Below are 20794 nucleotides of genomic sequence, written 5' to 3'. Positions count from 1 at the left end.
GATTTTTAAATTTTATTTTGCGTATATAGTACTAGCTGCTGCCCGCAACGTCGTCTGCGTGAGCGCTATACAGCACCAAAAATACCTACGATTTTACCTTTTAAAATAACATTCATTTACCCGTTTCTTCTTTATATTTCATATCTACAGAAAAATCTCATAGATGGCGCTGCTTTAAAATTGTCTTGTCTACTTATATTCATTTAATTATGTTTATCGGCTTAGTTACTTATATTGCGTGATTTTTACAGTGTGAAGGTAACTTATATAGCATGGTTATTAACATAATAACAACAACATTCAAATATGCGTCGTTAGATTACACGTTGTTACAGAATGCGTTGAGGAAATAAAGGTTCACTGCTCGTTCCCGGTGGGTGATAGCATGATAATATGTAGCCTATATGTTGACCCGACTTCTTAATAATATTCGTGCCAAATTTGAAGTAAATCCATGCGGTACTTTTTGAGTTTATCCCGGACATACATACAGACGAACAGACAAACAGCCAAAAATTCTAAAAACTATATTTTTGGCTTCGGTATCGATTGTAGATCACACCCCAAGTATTCTTTTAAAAAAATATTCAATGTACAGTTTTGACTTTCCTACCATTTTATTATATGTAATAATAAATAGATTAATTTGTTGTTATTTTTTCACACAGCTGGATCTGAGCGCTTAGGAGCAAATGTTGAACAATAAATTTATCAAATGATATGTATATAAATTTCATATAACGTTGTTTAATAAATGTCAAAAAACATTTATGTATTTTAACGTATTTCATGAGCTAAACTTTTATGTACTAAGTATTTCACAAAATCTAAGTCAAGATAATATCATCACTTTGTATTATTCTAAATTTTAATAATCTGAAATAATTATACAATTAATACTCGTTCTTAAGAAGTGCGACAGTATAAATTAAAAGCTTTGGAAAAGCTTTTGTAACGTTTTTATTTTAAATAATTATCAAAGACAAGTCATAGACATAATAAAAAAGTACCAACGTTACAATATTACACTAAAATGTTACCATTAAGTAGTAAACTCCCCAAGTATTTTCAATTTTGAGCAACTTTCTAACGACGAAATAAAAAACATATAATATTTATAAAAAATAATGAAGTATTTAATTTTTGTAATTTCTGCTAATTTTGAAGTCACTTAAATTGCATGTCAATTTTCTCAAATCGTAGAGGTAATAAATTATAAAGATATTTCGTAGTAAATTTTTTTAACATTTTATTTTTGGAAAAACGATCACGTAAAGAATAATAAAATAATATTTTCTTACTCATACTGCTATTGGGTCAAGCATTGCAATTATAAATCGTAATTTAATTGTTACTTCGAACTTTGGAAGTGGTTTAAATTGATTTTATAAATTTGTTATTTCGTTTGAGTTTATAACTTTTTAAAATTAATTTAAACATATACTTGTTTATTTCGATATAAAATGAATTAAGGAAAGCAAGAAGCTTTGGTCCAGTTTTTTAATTGCAATGAAATTTTATTTATTAGACAAGCTGTTTAGTGGAATTAAATTCCTATACTGGCAACTCTTAATTAAAGTCAAAAAATTTTAGAATTTATATTTGAGGTTTGAGCTAAAATAATGACGAGGTCCATTACCGTTCATGAAACTTCTATTCTACGGCGTTGATTTTTTTTTTTGTATCAATATTAGTGAGTGTTTTTGGCGGTAATCGGGATTACTTGTGAAAATGTATAGGAATAAAAAGGACGTCGATAAACACGTGGAAAGTTTGATGTACAAATTGTCATCTAAAGACGTATGTAAAAATTATATTTACTTATTTTTAGTTAGATATGTAATTCTATTTGTACATAATTTTTATTTGTTTTTCAGTTTACAACTAGGGCATATTCAATAGCACGGTTGTATTACGAAGTCGGAGATTATGGAAGCTGCCAGAAATATGTCGAACAGTATCTTTCACAAAAATCGAACAATGCAGCCGCACACAAACTTCTCGGACAGGCATTCCAAAAATTAGGAGAGAAAGAAAAAGCTCTCGAACAATACAAAACTTCTTTTGATATTGATCCTACCCAAACAAGCACAATCTTGGATGGTAAATAGTCTTATACTTATCATTTTAATGTTAATTGATAAAAGAAGTAGTTACTAATCTAGACTATAAATAGAAAACTTTAAGTATATGCTTAACTAGAATAAATTGTTGATATATATATAATTAATCAATACTGCGAACTGCAAAATCTACATCCACTGTGTAAATGTAGCAGTGGATTTATATTTTTGTATTTTGTATTCGATACTCTTATTAGAAGATCATCAATGTTTATTGTCTCTCGTTTGAAAAAAGTATATTAATTTTTATTACACATTTGTTATAGTTTGTGAACTGTTGGCTGATGACGAAGTTGACATTGATCCAGGCCGTGCAAAATTTTGGTGTGAAAAAGCTGAAGCTAATTTTCCTAAGCATCCAGTAACATTCCGTTTACGAGAAAAACTTCTTTCTGTTGCCAATCCAGACCCAGATGCATTAGTAAAGTTATTAAAAAGTGAGCTAGAACTCAGACCAAAAGATGCAGTCCTCCATGCACGCTTGCTAAAGCATTATCTTCACCATAGTAAATATAAGGAAGCATTCGATCACAGCTGCGATATTGAATTGGATAAAAAATTATTTCCTAATAATTTTGTCTGGTATGAAACACTATCTGAAATTTTAAAATATAGCCCTCTGAAAATAAATGACTGGCTGTATCAGTTGCTGTTGTTAACTGTCAGAGAAAGGATTTGTGTCTTAAGTTTGACAGAAGTACCAAATGCCACAACCAGAAACTTATTGGAATGTGCTGATCATCTTCATGCTTATGACCAAGCTGTAAAAGCTGTATCAAAGTCGGGACCACCTCCCGGGTTCGGAGAATTCCATAATGGTCTTGTACAACATCACCATGGACAGTTAGTTTTTCATGCAGCATCTTATTTACTTAAAAAGGCTAAAAAAGATCAATTGAATTGGAAGGAAGCAAAACAATTTTCGGCACCTTTGATGTTGTTGGCATGGGAAACAATACCTCTTGATACAAAAGTTAATTGGCTAACACATGCACCTGAAAGACATCAAAATGCAGTTCGTCACTGGTACATAGAAGGTTCATTTCGATGCTCTCAGGCTGGACATTACCTACAATACATTGCCCAGGATAAGAGTCAAGTTCTTTTAGATCAGATATCACAATTTTGCTCTGGCACAAATTGGAAAGAAAAGCTTTATGAAAAAATATATTCAGCACCAGAACACTTAGCAAAAATAAAATCATCCTATTTAGCTTCAAATCTTTTTAGTATACCAGCATTAAGATTACCAAGAGCAGTAGAAATACAAGCCTATGATGATGATGCACAAAGGGAATATCCTAACTCTCTCCATCATTTTGTATGGATTCTATTAAATTACAAAAATTATGCTGATTTTAAATGTACCCTATTTGACATGTTAACTTCAACCACTACAAGTTCTGGACCTGAAACATTAAACAAAACAGACATTCTGGCTTTCCTTTATTGTTCTGCATTGACTGCACAAAAACTTAAAAAGAAAATGAATTATATGTCAATAGAAAAACCAATGCTTCCAGCAAATATAACAGACTTATTATGTTCTCTGCCTCAAATGAAATGGTGGGATTGTGCTTATAAATTAAGTCAAAATGAATTAGGTGTTGAATACACAGACATTCGTTCTACTCTAAGTCGAGGCATTGAAGTTATACGTTGTATTGATAATCATGGCTTAGATCCCGAATTATTGACTGTTTTAGGTAATATATTCAGTGAGCGAGCAAAATCTTCATCTAAATTAGAAGAAAAAACTAATTTTGAACAGAGGGCTTACCTTTACTATTCGTCAGCTATACCCCTTCTTGAAAAACTAAAAAACAAGTTGGTTATCAAGTTACCTGAGAAAAGAATGTTTGATTACATGCATGAAGACCTTGACACAAAAGAAATAAATAATTTATTGGAAAAGAGTAAAATCTATGTAGCCCTCTACCACTTTAATGATGGCGAGTATGAGAAAGCTATAAATTTGTTGTCTAACTTAAAGTCTCCTCAAGCTTATTATCATTTGAGTGATACATACAAAACAATTGCATTAAACGAAAAAAAGGCAGGCAAAGCTTCTGATATTGAAAAAAAATGCTTACTGTTATTAGAAAAAGCCAAAACTTTTGCATATAAGGCATGGGATGAAATCAAAGATGTGGAAATTTCTACCTATAAAACACTATATAGTGACACCCAAACACTTATTGAAGAAATAGAACTGCAAATAAATAGAATTGATCGTGATGTATCATCAATCGCTTTAAATGATGATTTATCAGATGAAAATATATCTATCAATGAAATTGGATCATTGCGTTTCAAAACAAATGTTTTTCGAAATACAAGCTCTACACCTAAGCATGTATCTAAACATCAATATAATGTAAACACTACTGCGTATCGTACTGCAACAGATTCTCAGGTCTTCGAAAATCCACAAACAGATCAAATGTTCTTAGAAAGAATAGAAAAGCAAATAAAAAACTTACAAAAGCGAGAAAGCTCAATAAATGATTTCATGGAACAGACAAGAGATTGGTTTGATGAAAATCGAAAATTAGGAAGTCAAATAATAAGTACTATCAATTCTAATATAGAAAACACCACTGAGCAGTTTAAGCTTCTCAAAACCTCAGTAGACCAAGTTAAAGAACAAATAGATGAGTGTAGAAAGGAGTGTAAAGATGTTGTTGAATTAAAGAAACAAATTGCAGACTTAAAAAAGGAAGTTAATAAATTGAAGAAAACCGCGTCGGAGCAAACAATAGATGAAAGTGATTTATACAATTTAGAAGAAGATTATAGACCCAATGAAAATACATCAACATTTGGTACACATCTACCATTTACACCTCCAGTAATACCTCCATATGCACAACGTCTGATGCCACCTTTCTCTGTCCCGTCTAATCCTTATCAGTTATATGGACAAAACTTTTATAATCTATATAATCAATATTCGCAACTTGCTCAATCGTCTGTTCCTGGTGCACCACCAATTTTTGATCCTACTAGAACGCAAATTAACTATCCGAGTGTTTTTCCAACTCCAGATCAAATGTACCTTGATGGTGCACATCTTGTTCCTACAACTTTACCAGCGGCTCCTACTGTTGCCACTGCTCCTGCGGTTCATAATGTTCCGTCAGTACCGCCTGTTTCTATCGCCCCACCTCCTGTAATATCTACATCAAAAATTTCTTTAGACAAAAAAGAACCTACTAAGTCTTTACCTGTAAATGTTGTAATTACCTCTTCAGATCCTTTGCCAACTGGTTCTATTGCACCGGCACCAGTTTTAAGTGTCACAATACCTCAAAAACATATAAAAGGGAGTCCTCACAATTATCAAATTCAAATGCCAACTTCAAATGAACAAAAAATGGTGGCACCTCCTTTTTTCCATTTTCCCCCGTCTGGTAATAAAATGGTTGTGACTACGTCAAATACAACAAATTGGAATGCGAAATCAATATTTGCAACAACTCAACCTGAAAACTCATTACCTACAAAAAGTTTGACTGATTCTTTTAAAGACCTTGATAATTCCAAAAATGTTGTTGATGGCGTTTTTACTGGATTATCTCCTAATGCAAGTCTCAACAAGTCCAGAACTCTTTCTGAAAAAAGTAATACATCTATCGAAAATTACGATCCGTGCCCTGACTTTAAACCTATTATACCTCTACCAGCCGAAGTAAAAGTAACTACAGGTGAAGAAGATGAATTAGTTATTTTTAGTGCAAGAGCTAAACTGTTTCGCTTTACTGATAAACAGTGGAAAGAAAGAGGTATTGGTGAAATGAAATTGCTTAAACATAAAGTTACAGGGAAAGTTAGAGTGCTTATGAGACGTGAACATGTGCATAAAATTTGTGCAAATCACATAATTTTACCAGAAATGGAAATAAAACCCATGAAAAATGAAACCAAAGCATATTTCTGGGTTGCTAATGATTTTGCTGAAGAAACTGTTATATTGGAAAAATTCTGTATCAGGTTTAAAACTGCTGACATAGCAAAGGACTTTTATGATACGTTTGAAAATGCCCGAAAGGAAAGTTGTAATCAAAGTATAGATAATAAGAAAAATGAAGGTGAAACAGAAAAAGATGTATCTTCTAGTACTCCTAACAAAGATAATTCTGTCCCTAATCAATCTGAGAAAACCGTTGTTGGAGGTTTTACTTTTAACAGTAAACCATCTTTCAAATCGATAGAAAATATTCTTACTGAAACAAAACCTGCTGAAGTTGGCACAACTAAAATTAATGTCTTCAGTGGCTTAACATTTAAAACGACATCATCTGCGCCATTTTCAAGTATAAATATTTCGAAGAATGTAAGCAATAACACTGAGAAAACACAAGAAAAAGTCTCTTCCACTACAAGTAAACTGAATAATTCTGATTTAGTTGAAGAATTTGAACCAACTACAGAATTTAAACCAGTGATACCCTTGCCTGCTCTTGTTGATCAGAAAACTGGTGAAGAAGATGAAACTATTCTGTTTGAACATAGAGCAAAGTTATTACGCTTTGACGTCAATGGAAAGGAATGGAAAGAGAGAGGGCTAGGAAATATTAAATTATTAGTCCGTAATGATAATAATCAAAAACTTCGTCTATTGATGAGAAGAGAACAAATAATGAAAGTTTGCTGTAATCATGCTGTTACAAAAGAAATGGTATTCCAAAAGATGCCTAACTTGAATACAGCAGTCACATGGTGCGCTAAAGATTTTTCAGATGGAGAGCTGGTACCAGAAACATTTTGTTTACGTTTTAAGACAGTTAAAGCTTGTGATGATTTCCTTAATGCTGTTAATAGTGCTCAGGCAAAAATAGGCGATGAGTTGAAAGTTTCTAAAGAAGAACAGATTGTTTCCAAAGAGAGTAGTAGTGGATTTGGTGATAAATTTAAACCTAAACCAGGCGCTTGGACATGTGAAACATGCTATACCAATAATTTAGAAACATTCGCTAAATGCCCTTGTTGCGAAACACCAAAGCCGACGAGTGCAAACACAAATTCAAGTAATACTTCCAGTAATGTTTCCAGTAACACCTCTAGTAACATATCTAGTAATACATCTAACTGGGGTGCTCAATTTAAACCTAAACCAGGTACGTGGGAATGTAAAGAATGTTTAATTCGTAATGAAGCTGATAAAGAATACTGTAATGCTTGTAATAGTCCAAAGGATCCAAATATGAAGAAAGAAGTTAAAAATCTGTCTGATAATGTGCCAAAGTTTAATTTTGGTATTCCTTCTAACAAGAGCGGTAGCAGCCAGAATAATTTGAGTACATCGGAACCAAAGTTTTCATTCGGCATACAAAAAAACTTTGGTGTTCAAGAAACGGAACAAACAGTTGTAATTTCAAATGCTAACACGAATGCTACACCAAAATTTTGCTTTGGTATTTCTCAAGTTAAACCAGTAACACCTGGAATTTCAACTACTGCACCTGATACACAAAATGTTATTAAACCTCAAACGGACAGTGCAGTACCTATTAATTTTAGTTTAAAAAATAAAGAAGAAGAAAGTATTAAAACGACACCCGTTAAATCAGCTTTGTGCTCGACACCAACTGCAAATATGACTTCATTTGGAAACAAAGATGGAAAATTTCAGTTTTCATTTAAACCCAAAACTCAAGCTAAAGGAAAAAGCCCTAGCAAATCACCGAAGGATAAAAAAGGAGATGATAGTGATGATAACGAATATGCTTCTGAAGACGAAGGACATCATATTCACTTTAGTCCTGTGATTCCAATGCCTGATAAGGTAATTATAAATTGTATTAAACAAAAACTGTAAGTAATATTGTTTTTTAAATGTCTGTGAGAATGGAAGAGTGAGTGTTTGTGAGAATGGAAGAGTGAATGTTTGTGTTTTTTTCATGTAAATACTACAAAATGCAATTGATGAGTAGATATATTTTTCTCTTTTTTTATAAAACTAGGTTAAACAAGGCTCGCCCGATAATAAGCGATTACTGTAGCTTATAGATGCCTGTAGCAAAAGTGTCCAGAAGCTACGCAACATGCTGACCCTACCCCTACCCCCAACCCCACCCTAGGAGCTCTGGTCTAACTCACCGCAGGAATACAACACTGCTAAATAATAGTATTATTTTGCTGTGATCTTCTGAAGGTTGAGGTACTTTCCAAGTCGGGGTGCCATACCTCAGGTAAATACTGCCTATTTATTCCAATAATTCATAGCCTCGAGAGTTACACAAGTAAAACCAGTAACCTAGTTATCCAATACAAGTTAACCTAGTTATCCAATAAGTTTATGATAAGACTATACATACTGTCCTACATCTTAATAAGTCTATGATATACATACACCTTTATTTTTTTAAGATTGAAGTAGTTACTGGAGAAGAAAACGAAGATGAACTTTATGGACACAGAGCAAAATTATATATTTTTGCAAAAGGCGAATGGAAGGAACGTGGGATTGGTATTGTTAAAATATTAAAACATAAAGAAACTGGAAAACTTAGGTAACTATAAAATGTATAGTTAATAATAAATTGTATTTATTAGGATAATAGAGAGATGTTTAGACATCTATTCATTCTTATTTACTTATAGGGTTGTCATGAGAAGAGAGCAAGTACACAAAATATGTTTAAATTACGCATTGGGTCCTGATAATATACACAAACCAAAAGACGAAAAATCATGGTGTTTTGTAGCCAACGATTTTAGCGAAGGTGAAATTATTCTTCAGAATTTCTGCATTCGGTTCCAAAATAAAGAAGTTGCCTCACAGTTTAAGGAAGCAATCGATAAAGCAGTTAAAGAAAAATATGGTACTATTGACCGTCCAGATAAATCCCTCAACAGCAAAAATGCTGATGGAGATGAGGTAATATTTATAAATGAAATACAAGCTACAAACGAAGAAAAAGAAAAAGCGAAAGAATTGATGTTACCTGAAAACTTCTACACTTATAAAAACAAAGACCCCTGTCAAGGATGTCGGGGTTGTGATGGAGACGATAATGTCAAGCCTGAATCTGGTTTGGTTAAAGGTACGAAAGATTTACAGAAACAAGACTTGACTGTAACACCACTTAAAACATCTACTTTTAATTTTCAAAGTCCCGCCAACTCCATTTATGGTACTCCCAATATTTTCGAAAAAACTGTCGACACAACAATTTTCCGCACTCCATTAAGTAGCAATGGATCAAGTACGAAAACTTCATCACCAACTACTTCAAATTCAAGTTTTGGAGGAAATGATACAGTTGATAAAGAAAATACTTTAACTGACAAGCTACAAAACCTTATCAAACCAGTTTCATTTGTTAGTGGTGGTCAAACACAAAATATGTCATCAGTTTTAGCTGCACCTAAATTAGGTTCCGTTAATTCTTCTGCTGATAATGGGTCACCAGCAGTAAAACCTGCATTTGGATTCACAGAGAACAAATCAATATCTAATGAAAATAAAATTGGCGTATCTTCCAATAAATCTATATTTGGTTTTAATTTGCAAAGTAATAAAGATGAAACACAGTCAGGAAACAATAAATCAATATTTGGAGTTGATTTCAAAGCTGGGCAACCCAATTCTCAAGGAAGTATATTTGGAATTGCAGCTTCGAATACAAATAAAACTTCAGGAATATTTGGCTCTACTGGAACGTTTACATTTGGAAATGTCACCCAACCCAATGAAAATTCTTCATCAATTTTTGGAAAAGCAGTTGCAGAAAATCTTTCTATATTTAGTGATAAGGTAGATATTTCATCTAACAAACCAGTGGATTTAAAAACTAACGTTGACTCTACTGGAAAGTTTACATTTGGAAAAAATATAGTTCTGCAGAATCAAGAAAATGGAAAACCTCTTGGAATGTCACTGACTACTGAAAAACCAGTGACTGTTGAAAATACAGGAAGTCTCATTAAGGAAACTAGTGCAGATGTCAAATCAGTACAGGACACAAAACAAGAAAGTATTCCATTAAAGGTTGATAATTCATTAACATTTGCTGCATTATCTACAAGTGGTCCTGGATTTGGTATTCAAAGTAAGTAACATAAATAAGCTATGATGATTGTTATATGTACATTTATACATTTTTTATAGAAGCTTTTATCAGTATTCATTATAAAAGTCATTGTTATAATTTCAGAAAAGTCTGATTTTCAATGGGAAGGAGCTGGACAGCAGCTTTTTGTAAGCAAATCTAACGATACTCTTGATAAATCGAAGTCAAGTGTCGGTGACCCTGATAACTCGGTGGGGGCTGCTGCCGTGGAAGAAGAGTACGACCCATATTATGAACCCATTGTCCCTCTCCCTGATAAAATAGTTGTTACAACAGGAGAAGAAGATGAGGTAAGATTTATTTAAATTGTTTTATAAATCAAAGTTATGATTTTAAAAATTATGTAAGAAAATAACATCAAGTACTATTACAACCTAGAATTATTCTTTTGATTTGGGAGTTTTATTTTATATAATTTGTCTACCAACCTGCAATGGAGCAGCTTGGTGGATTAAGCTCCAATCCTTTTCCTACAATGGAAAGGCCTATGCCTAGCAGTGGGATGGTACAGGCTAAAACGTGATTTGATATAATTAAGTTTGAGTATGCCGAATAGGTGGCTTTTGTTTATAATAACTTTGACATTATGCTTTCAGGAAAAATTGTTTGGTGAACGCTGCAAATTGTACAGATATGACGAAAAGACTCGTGAGTGGAAAGAACGTGGTGTTGGAGAAATGAAAGTATTATATCATCCCCAAAAAAATAGCTATCGATTGTTGCTTCGGAGAGAGCAGGTTTGCAATTTGATTTAGTTTATAAATATACGAGCTGACCTGGCAAACATTGTACCACCATATTTTCTTAATTTTACAATCAGAATATCCTGGGCATTGATTATAATAAAATAAAACTTATATTTTAAGTTGGACAAAGTTACATATTTGTGTAAAATTTCATTAAAGTCGGTTTATTAGTTTCGAAATTAGCGCAGACAAACATCGTGTCATGAGATTTTTATGTACATATTTAGATATTATACTGTAATTTTCAAATTCAGTGCCCAGCAATAAATGTTACTTCCTTACTTTTTATCTGTATCATTTACAATACTATATTGAAATGAAAGGATTAGTTGTCTTGCTCATATCTCTATATCTATATTCTGTTATATACTGTCGGCCAAGAAAGTGGTGTACCACCCTAAGGTTGAATGCCGCTTGCAGGTACATAGGTGATAAAGATCAGTTTCGCTTGCAGATCGATCTGACAACTTCTATTGCCGTCTTTATCTGATTATTGATAACGATTATTACTGTTTGTTACGTGACATCTGCTCTTAGTTTGAACTTGATGGAACCAATAACGTCGTGAATTCAGAATTGTAAACAAAAAGTTATATAAAATTGTAAAGGCACAAGGCGCGTCCACAAATAGACCTACAGTTTCTGTAAACTTGTAATTACAATAAAAGTTCAATAAAACAGTTTATTTCAGGATAATTTTTTATTATATTGTCAGAAAGAAAAGCTAAAAATAGATTTATCCTTTTATTAAATTTTTACAATCACTGTTAAAATACTTAATATAAAAACATAAACATAGTCATATGGTATGGTCACATTTAGAATAGGTTGGAAAATTGTAAAATTTAGAAACGAGTGTAACCGCCATTGGCTTCTATAACATCTAAAAGACGAGACCTCATTGAACCAACAAGCTGAGAATTACAGTGATTAATAATAGTTTGTTTGGTTCTTTCATTTTAATGCGACCATCGTTGGACCATAAGGCCCTAAAGATTTTCTATCGGGTTGAGGTCCGGTGATTTTGAGGCCCACGGAATTACCCTTACGTCAGTGTTTAAACGAAACCAGGCTCTTACGATCTTAGCATTATGAATTGCACAATTATCTTGAAAAAAAAATCGAATTGTGGCATTTCGTTCTCCGGGTAAACATTACGGACTGTCGGTAGCATGGCATTCTGAAGCACGTCAATATACAGCCGTTGCTCGAGGAGGTAGAGAGCACAAATCTCCTACACCATCCGCACTTATCCAGCCCCAAATATTAACGGAAATTCGACTTGATTCTCTAATTGGGATTACATGATCATTTCTATACCGTGTTGAATTATATCGTCGAAGGTGAAGACGTCCATGCTGACTGAATTCAAAAGTTTTTTCATCACAAAACACTATTAGACCAATCAAAATTTAAGTTCTCTCTGGCGAAGCTCAGACGAGCAAGTCTGTGAGCATCCGTCAAATATATTTTCTTGGCGTAATGCCTGTGATACAACCCCATGTAATGTAGATGATTCCTTATTGTTTGGGCACTCACATCGAACATCTCCGCAATATGTTTTGTCGGCTTAAAACCATTGAATTCATATTCTCGTTTCATGAATTCTCTATCGTTATTGGAGAGTGCAGGCCGGCAACCACTTCTTCTGCGATCCAACAAACTTCCCTCCTCTCCTTCACGACGAATCCAAAACCGGACACAACGTCTCGATATATTCAAATTTCGCGAAATCGCACTGATACTGAATCCCTCATGAAATTCGGCAATTATTTGTACCCTTTCGGCAATGGTCAAGTTGGCAGGCATTGAAGATGATATTTATATGCAGTTGAGTAAGAAATAACACGGAAAATATATAGATTTTAGAGGAAAATAATAATAGAAATTACTTTAATATATTTGTCAGTCAGCTCAGCCTACTGCAGTCCACAGCTGGACATAGGCCTCCCCAAGTTCGCGCCAGACATCCCGGTTTTCCGCAATCCTCATCCAGCCTACTCCAGCAATCTTACGTAGATCGTCGGTCCAACGGGCCTGGGGACGTCCCACACTGCGTTAATAATAATAATAATGTTTAATATATTGGACAAAATTTCAATTGTTAGTTTTCTTTAGCAAACGGAATTTGTCTATTTAAATAGTTTTTATTACTTTTGTTTGGAAACATTTCAATTTCTTTGTAAAAATTAATGTCCTTTTTTATTCTATTTATACCTAATATAGTTTAAGATGATATGTATAATAATGACGTATGAATACTTATCTATTAGGTTTACGTCATTATTATATGTCTCTTTCAGTAATATCTTTTAATAACGAACCTTGTTGTAATTTTCGATGACCAGGAAACTAAATCAAAACTGGTACACCACTTTCTTAGCCGACCGTACATTATTGACTTCCAAAAAAGCAGGTGGCTCTCAATTCGATAGTATTTGTTTTTTTTTTATGTATAGTACCTCAACTTTTGACTAGGTGGACCGATTTTGACAATTTTTTCAATCGAAAGATGGTGTGTATCACGTGGTCCCATATAAACTTAATTGATATCTGATCGCTACTTTTTGAGTAATCTTTGATAACGCGTATTTACTTGACTATTTTTTCGTCTACTTACGTTGTATTACTTGTCTATGTAATTGAAGTCGGTTTTTTTTTGTTGGCTAATAAACACAATTATAATATATCGCTGGCTGACATGGTAAACTTTTTTACAGCCATGTTTTTTTTTACGTTAATATATTGATTTTTAAAATAAATTTCACTATCGCAATTCTTCGAACACAAAAAATAGAGTTATCCAATTTGGTGCATGATGCTTCGGTGCATGATAACACTTCGATTAAATTTTATTTATAAGTATAGATTAAAATATACACATACAGATTGATTATACTTTACGATATTGATTAAGTACAATAAGTATTAATTTTATATATTTTCTGTTTTCTAGGTGCACAAAGCAGTATTGAACATGTTAATATTTAAAGACTTAGAATTATTGCCAATGAAAAATTCTGATCGCGCTTGGACTTGGTACGGGAATAACTACGCCGAGAGTGCAGGCGAACAAGAAACCTTAGCTGTTAGATTCAAGTCAGTGGCTTTAGCGACTTCTTTCCAGGAAAAAGTCATGGAATGCGTTAAAGTAAGTTTTTAATTTTATTTGGCAGAAAAATAACGGATGTCATATGGAATGACTTATTAAATTAGTAAAGAATTAAATTCTCTTAAAAAAAATATATATCTAAAAAAAAATTCTTACATAGTCCATCAACATTTCATCGTATTATCGTGATACTTATTAAAATACGTTATAGAGAAATAAAATCATACACTTTAGGTGTCTAATGACATAGTTGAATCTCACTCCATAAGATGTTATTTAAAAGTTTATTACCATCCTTAGAAGCTACAAGTAGCCGCTGCAGATGCTATTAGAAAAGAAAACGAGGCCAAAGAAAGACATGTCGGCAGTGTCAATCCGAAACATTTAGAGCCAGAAACTCGCGTAGAAACCTTCCCATCAAACATACAGGCATCATCAAGTGAAAGCAGACAAGGAACAGAGTATTATCAAGATGTCAAAAGTAAAAGTAGTTTAGAGCAAAAGGTCGAAGACAGTGAAACACACAAATCACCTGTGACTGAAGTAACAAAACAGGTTCATTTCGAGAAGGATCAAGAGCAAGTTGAATATAATGAAGAGTATGAACATGGCTATGACCACAATGAGGACTCTGATTGTTATTACAATGAGGTAAGAACAATGTCCATACATAAGAGTGATTATTGGTAGTAATCTATTGTAAACAATACTTTTTTATGTAATTGTGTTATATACAATTATTCCCTTTTGTCGTAAAAGTTAATTTTACTGTTATTATATATACTATAGCCAGTATTTTTTTAATAACTTCTGTTTCTTATATGAACGCTTTTCACCAATTCCCTGTGTGGTTACGACAATAAAGAATATAGTCACACCCTCTCTTCCCGTGGGTGTCGTAAGAGGCGATTAAGGGATAACAAAGTTCCACTACCACCTTGGAACTGACAAAGCCGACCGATGGCGGGTTAACCATCCAACTGCTGGCTTCGTAATACACAGGCCGAAGACGGGCAGCAGCGCGTTTGGTGCTATAAAAACAGCCCTGCGGTCAGCAACCCCTCTGCCCAGTGTGGTGACTATGGACAAAACACATGAGTTCGCGCCATTTCTGGCGCGAACTTGTGGAGGCCTATGTCCAGCAGTGGATTGCGATAGGCTGAAGTGATGATGATGATCAGTAATTTGTTCCTTTCTTTGAGTCCTCTTGAATCTTGAAAATATTGCAGATACTTTTGAAACTATTGATTAATTCATTTCGTTTAACTTGTGTTGTTTGGTACAAATTATAAATTAATTAATAAATTTTTGTATTCATCTATCTACCATGCTTGCATTGAAATTAATATATTCAAACAGTGTTTAAGGTCTTTCAAAATGTACTCTTCTGTCAAAAATTTTCTGTCTGTAAATCATTTCAAAAGTATCTGTAAATCATTCATTTTTATTCATTAATTAGTTTTTCGAAAATATTCTTAATGGCTAAAATTTATTTATTGTGGCTAAAATGACAAACGTGGACAGGAGGAGGAGTCATCGCTGTACTACCCGTGCAGGGCGCTGGTGCAGGCGGCGGACTCGCAGATGGCGTTCGACCCCACGTGCGTGCAGGTGTCCTTCGACCAGGAGATCTGCTCGCCCAAGATCCTCGTCACCGACTTCAACACCGGCGAGATACTCGCCGACATGCTCATACACACTGACACCGAGTTTCAGGTATGTCTATGTATATTTGTAATTCTAAACAATTAATTTATTAATTTTTTATACATATTTAATTGACGTCACGTTGGCGCAACAGTCTACAGCACTGGTTTGTGGCTGGCGGTTGCGGGTTCGATGCCCACACATGACAAACATTTGTATTGGTCATACAGATGTTTGCCGTGGTCTGGATGTTTGTGCAGTCCTTGTGGGTCTCCCCACCGTGCCTCGAAGAACATGTTAAGCTGTCGGTCCCGGTTTTTATCATGTACACCTGATCGTTACTCATAGTAAGAAATATATCCGCCAACCCGCATTGGAGCAGCATGGTTAATTAAGCTCTGATCCTTCTCCTACATGGGAAAAGAGGCCTATGCCCATCACTTCAGCCTAATACAGTTCAGTGTTGGACATAGGCCTAAATGGAGCGAACTCATGTGTTTTGCCCATAGTCACCACGCTAGGCAGGTGGGTTGGCTACCGCAGGGCTTGCTTTGTCGCACCGAAGACCCGTCTTCAGCCTCACACCAGACCCAGTACCCAGACAGACCCTCGGGTCTGTCAGGAAGACCCACACACATACTCGTGTAAAATGGACTGACCGACGTTAGATTAGGAAATATATACCAGGCGAAGACCCCAAAGGCATTGAGACCCTGGCCCAATAGGGCCGAAATAAGGTGATCCCGGAGGCGAAGCCCCGGTGATGAAAGCCCGGGTATTGAGAGCAACCTCGAGGCCCGTACCCAGGCAGACCCTCGGGCTCCGTACCCAGGCAGACCCTCGGGCCTGTCAGGAAGAGCCACACAGACACACACACACACACTATATTATCCCTTATAGTCTATTTCACGTACGATGGGTACGGTGACACATGTCAAATTAACTCTATAGTGAGGTGACCATGCATAATTAATTGATGTAATTCGATTATCGAGTACAAATGCGGTTAACCTTTAATCGACTATATAAAAAAAAAATTAACTGCTTATTAAAAATTAATCATCGCTATAGTGAATAAATAATATTTTAAGGGTGGTGTTAAACGCGAGAAATGAGCTATCGACAAACCATTAACACAGCTCACGTGGCAAATTATTAGTCGTTCGCCTTTACCCTCCGGTACTTTAGTCGAAGAATGAGCAGTGTCGTCTGTCCATACTTTGCCAACAGTATGATTGGCGTTCAAACATGTCTAGTCCTTTTCTAAGAATGTCTCAAAGTTTTCACGCACTTTTCCGTTTGTTAACTTTTTTTTTATTTTATGGAAATCCAATTTTATTTAAAAGTCGCCATAACGATGTCACACTTCCATTAAATAATTTAGCGCCTTTCAAAGACATTAATTATTGTAAAACTGTGGGTAACTCATTTCTCCGCTAACAATCATATTCAACCTCAACGACCAAACATTTATTTCCTTTGCCTCTTTTTGGGAGTCAATAACTTATTATCTTCCATATTGGTGTCACCATACTTTTCTTTACTTATTTCTGACACTAAGCTGTGTGGCTATGGCAATAAAGAATATAGCCACCAGCGTCTCTTCCCGTGAGTGTCGTAGGAGGTGACTAAGGGATAACACAGTTCCACTACCACCTTGAAACCTATAAAGCCGACCGATAGCGGGATAACCATTCAACTGCTGGCTTTGAAATACACAGGCCGAAGACGGGCAACAGCGTCTTCAGTGCGACAAAGCCGGCCCTGCGGTCACCAACCCGCCCAGCGTGGTGACTATAGGCAACACACATGAGTTCACGCCATTTTTTGGCACAAGCTTGTGGAGGCCTATGTCCAACAGTGGACTGCGATAGGTTGAAGTAATTTTTGACACTGTATTACGCTTAATTTTAAGTGCCTGTGCAACTCGATCCACTATGTGGTTGACAGATAGTAATGGACCGCTATTTTCTCACTCCCTTTCAAAGTATTCCCGAAAGCGGACAACCAGTTGACTGTTTGTAACGGTCTTCTTTTGTTCTTTTCGGCATTTTAGAGAACAGTACACACACACAAAATGAATAACTAAAAAAATAATAACAGAACTTAACAACAATAAAACAGCAACAAATACAACTTTAGCAACTGGCAAAACCAAAACACGGGAAGCATACAAGAGACAGAAAGTACTGATTGAGATATCTCGAGTCAGTGAGATGACGCGATTCACAAGATAGCCGTTACGATTATTTATTTTAGCCGATTACTACGTGTCAATCCCTATCATTAAACGTTTCGTTTCATGCCTGTAATTTTAAGTTATCATTTTTTCTGTACCTTTTATATTTTGTTTAAAATGTAAAAACGCATATATAAATACAATTTCAATCTAATCAAGCATTATTATTTGCTTTGGAAACTAATTGGTGATTTTTAAAAATGTATATTTATCCGATTTGTTGAAAATAGTGAGCGTGTGTTGGAACATATCAAATGTCACCGTACCCATCTTATGTGAAATAGGGTATAGTCGCCTCTTACGACACCCACGCAAAGAGAGGGGGTGGCTATATTCTTAATGACGTAATCACACAGCAGTGGAATATTACTGGCTTAAGCTTTTATTACATAATTTATCGTTTATTATGAATTGAAATTGTATCATAAATATTTTTGAAACTAAATTAAATAAAATAAATAATAATAATAAATAAATAATAATAGATATAAATTCTTTTCATAGCTTTCTGGCGATACTTGCACGTGGACGGGAATGGACTACACAAGCAATAAGTCAGTGGAAAAGACAGTTACGATTACATTTATCGATAGCGACACCGCTATGGAGTTCTATGACAGTTGCGAGGTAAATATTAATAATGACTAACTGTTAACATAAAACTTTGTACGAGAATTAGTTAATTTTAGTATTAAACAATGAGAGTGGCAAAGCTGGAGTAAATTCATGCAGATAGCAGATGACCGTGTTCATAAGCTATTAAGCATGAATGACAATAGAACAATAGATTTTTTGTTAAATTGACAACACTTATAAACTTTTAAGATATCTAAAAATATTGTACCGATGACCTTCTTCCTTTCGTCTAAGGCATTGTTCGACTGTAATTAAAACACATATATTATGCAGAGCAAAATAATACCTTTTTAAGTAAAATACCTTTTTTATACGCTGAATATAAAAACGAATTATTTGCGTTACGTAATTAAAAAAGGTTTTTTAATTAACATAAATCAGTATTGTATAATAAAGTAAACCAATTCTACTAATTAGTTACCTTTCTTTTTTTTTATTTGCAGACGAGTAAAGCAGCTACATATGCATCAACAGATTCTGAATCATAAGATAATTGTAGAAAAAAAAAATAGTTGGCTTGCGTTTGACTTAGTTTATAAGTGTGTAGTATTGTTTTATCTATATTGAAGTCGTTATAGACGTTAATATTAATTAGAATAGACTTTTTGTTACCTTTTTTTTTGTCATCGAGATCACTGAGAGTGTAATAAAATATAAATTAAAACTAAGTCGTAAGAGTATTGTTTGGTATTAAAAGTTTTAGTATTTGAAAAATCGACGCTGTAGTTTGGGGTATAGTGACTCAAGAATTTTAACTACTTAAATCAGAAATTGCCAATGTTTCGGTTGAATTCTATTCTTTTCATAATTATATTTCCAAACCTAATGTAATTCGCCAAAGAAGTCTTACAAAATCTAAAATTCGAATTCTATAATAGCATTTGAAATGCATTTTTAACTTCGCTATGATGTAATTTAAAACTTAACGTAAAGTCGACAAATTTGGCGAATATGGCGAATTTGGCGAATATGCGAGTTATTAAGGGATATTCCATTAGTTTCAATTTATAAATTTACGTTTGAATAAATAAATGTTTATTAGGTTTTCATATTTTTTTTTTAATAACTTCCATACGATATAGAAATTAGAAATCGTTATCTTTTAATTGTTTGATAGTAGCTTCAGTTCATTGATATAAATTTAATACTTAGGATATATTTGTTAAGGTTAGAGGCTGCTTCTTATTTAATAAACAATTCTTCATAATTAAATACTATAATATATTTTCCATTACAATCAAATTTATATTTTCATAGGAGTTAACTGTATATTAATAATGGTAAAAATTAATTTATTAAAATTTTATAATTATAACTGTGTATTTGTTTTAATATTGATAACAGTTGCAGCCTCGCCTTTATTGTAGACCTCTTTGTTTGCTAAAGAGAATGTTGCTTAAGGAGATCTGATCAATATAGTTTTTCCTTTAAAAGGAATTCTTAGAGAAGTGCTAAATTATGTAATTATAAAATATATTATTTGTAATTATTTTTAATTATTAGGTTGATCAGGTCTTTTTATCATTGTAATTAAATGATAAAATAACAATACTGGATTCATAATCGTTGGCATTGAAGTGAATTCAGTATTGCTTGGGATTGAAATGAGAAACGGAGTAAATTGTTTTAGATTACTTCGTTGAGCTCCTATTAAATTACTATGTAATCGTTTCCATTTCTCATTTGAATATGACATTGTGAAAATCTTATTACTTTGAATAAATACTTAAATAAAATGAAGTAAACTTTTAATTTAAAGTACCATCCATGTATTTGAAAGGAATTTGACATAATTGTGTTTGCTCGCAAACGAAAAAAAAACCGACTTCAATTACATCGACAAGTAATACAACGTAGATCGACGAAAAAATAGTCAAGTAACTACGCGTTATCAATGATTACTCAAAAAGTAGTGATCAGATCTCAATAAAATTTATATGGACCACATGACAAACATCAGTTTTCGATTAAATTAAAAATTATCAAAATCGGTATACCCAGTAAAAAGTTATTGCGGATTTTCAAGAGTTTCCCTCGATTTCTCTGGGATCCCATCATCAGATCCTGGTTTTCTTATCATAATACTAAACTAGGGATATCTCCTTTCCAACAAAAAAAGAATTATCAAAATCGGTACATCCAGTAGAAAGTTATGCGGTATAATACAACGTAGGTCGACGAAAAAAGCGTCAAGTAAAAACGCATTATTAGAT

The 20794-nt window shown here is 33.8% G+C and overlaps 1 protein-coding gene across 1 annotated transcript; it reads left to right on the top strand.

The window, feature by feature from the left end:
* Positions 1-1559: 1559 nt before the first annotated feature.
* Positions 1560-20321, top strand: LOC123664233 (E3 SUMO-protein ligase RanBP2-like). The gene is made up of 12 exons (XM_045598828.1): positions 1560-1800; positions 1878-2103; positions 2390-7911; positions 8496-8638; positions 8730-10180; positions 10286-10491; positions 10798-10938; positions 13904-14098; positions 14360-14710; positions 15584-15775; positions 18450-18572; positions 19025-20321. Exons 1-12 carry the CDS (start codon positions 1732-1734, stop codon positions 19067-19069), a joined length of 8664 nt encoding a protein of 2887 aa, XP_045454784.1. The 5' UTR covers positions 1560-1731; the 3' UTR covers positions 19070-20321.
* The last annotated feature ends 473 nt before the right edge of the window (positions 20322-20794 follow it).

The sequence above is a fragment of the Melitaea cinxia genome, chromosome 2 (genome assembly GCF_905220565.1).
Source record: "Melitaea cinxia chromosome 2, ilMelCinx1.1, whole genome shotgun sequence".
Lineage (NCBI taxonomy): Eukaryota > Metazoa > Arthropoda > Insecta > Lepidoptera > Nymphalidae > Melitaea > Melitaea cinxia.
The sequence above is the reverse complement of the archived record's forward strand: the minus strand, read 5'-3'. Positions and strand labels throughout refer to the sequence as shown.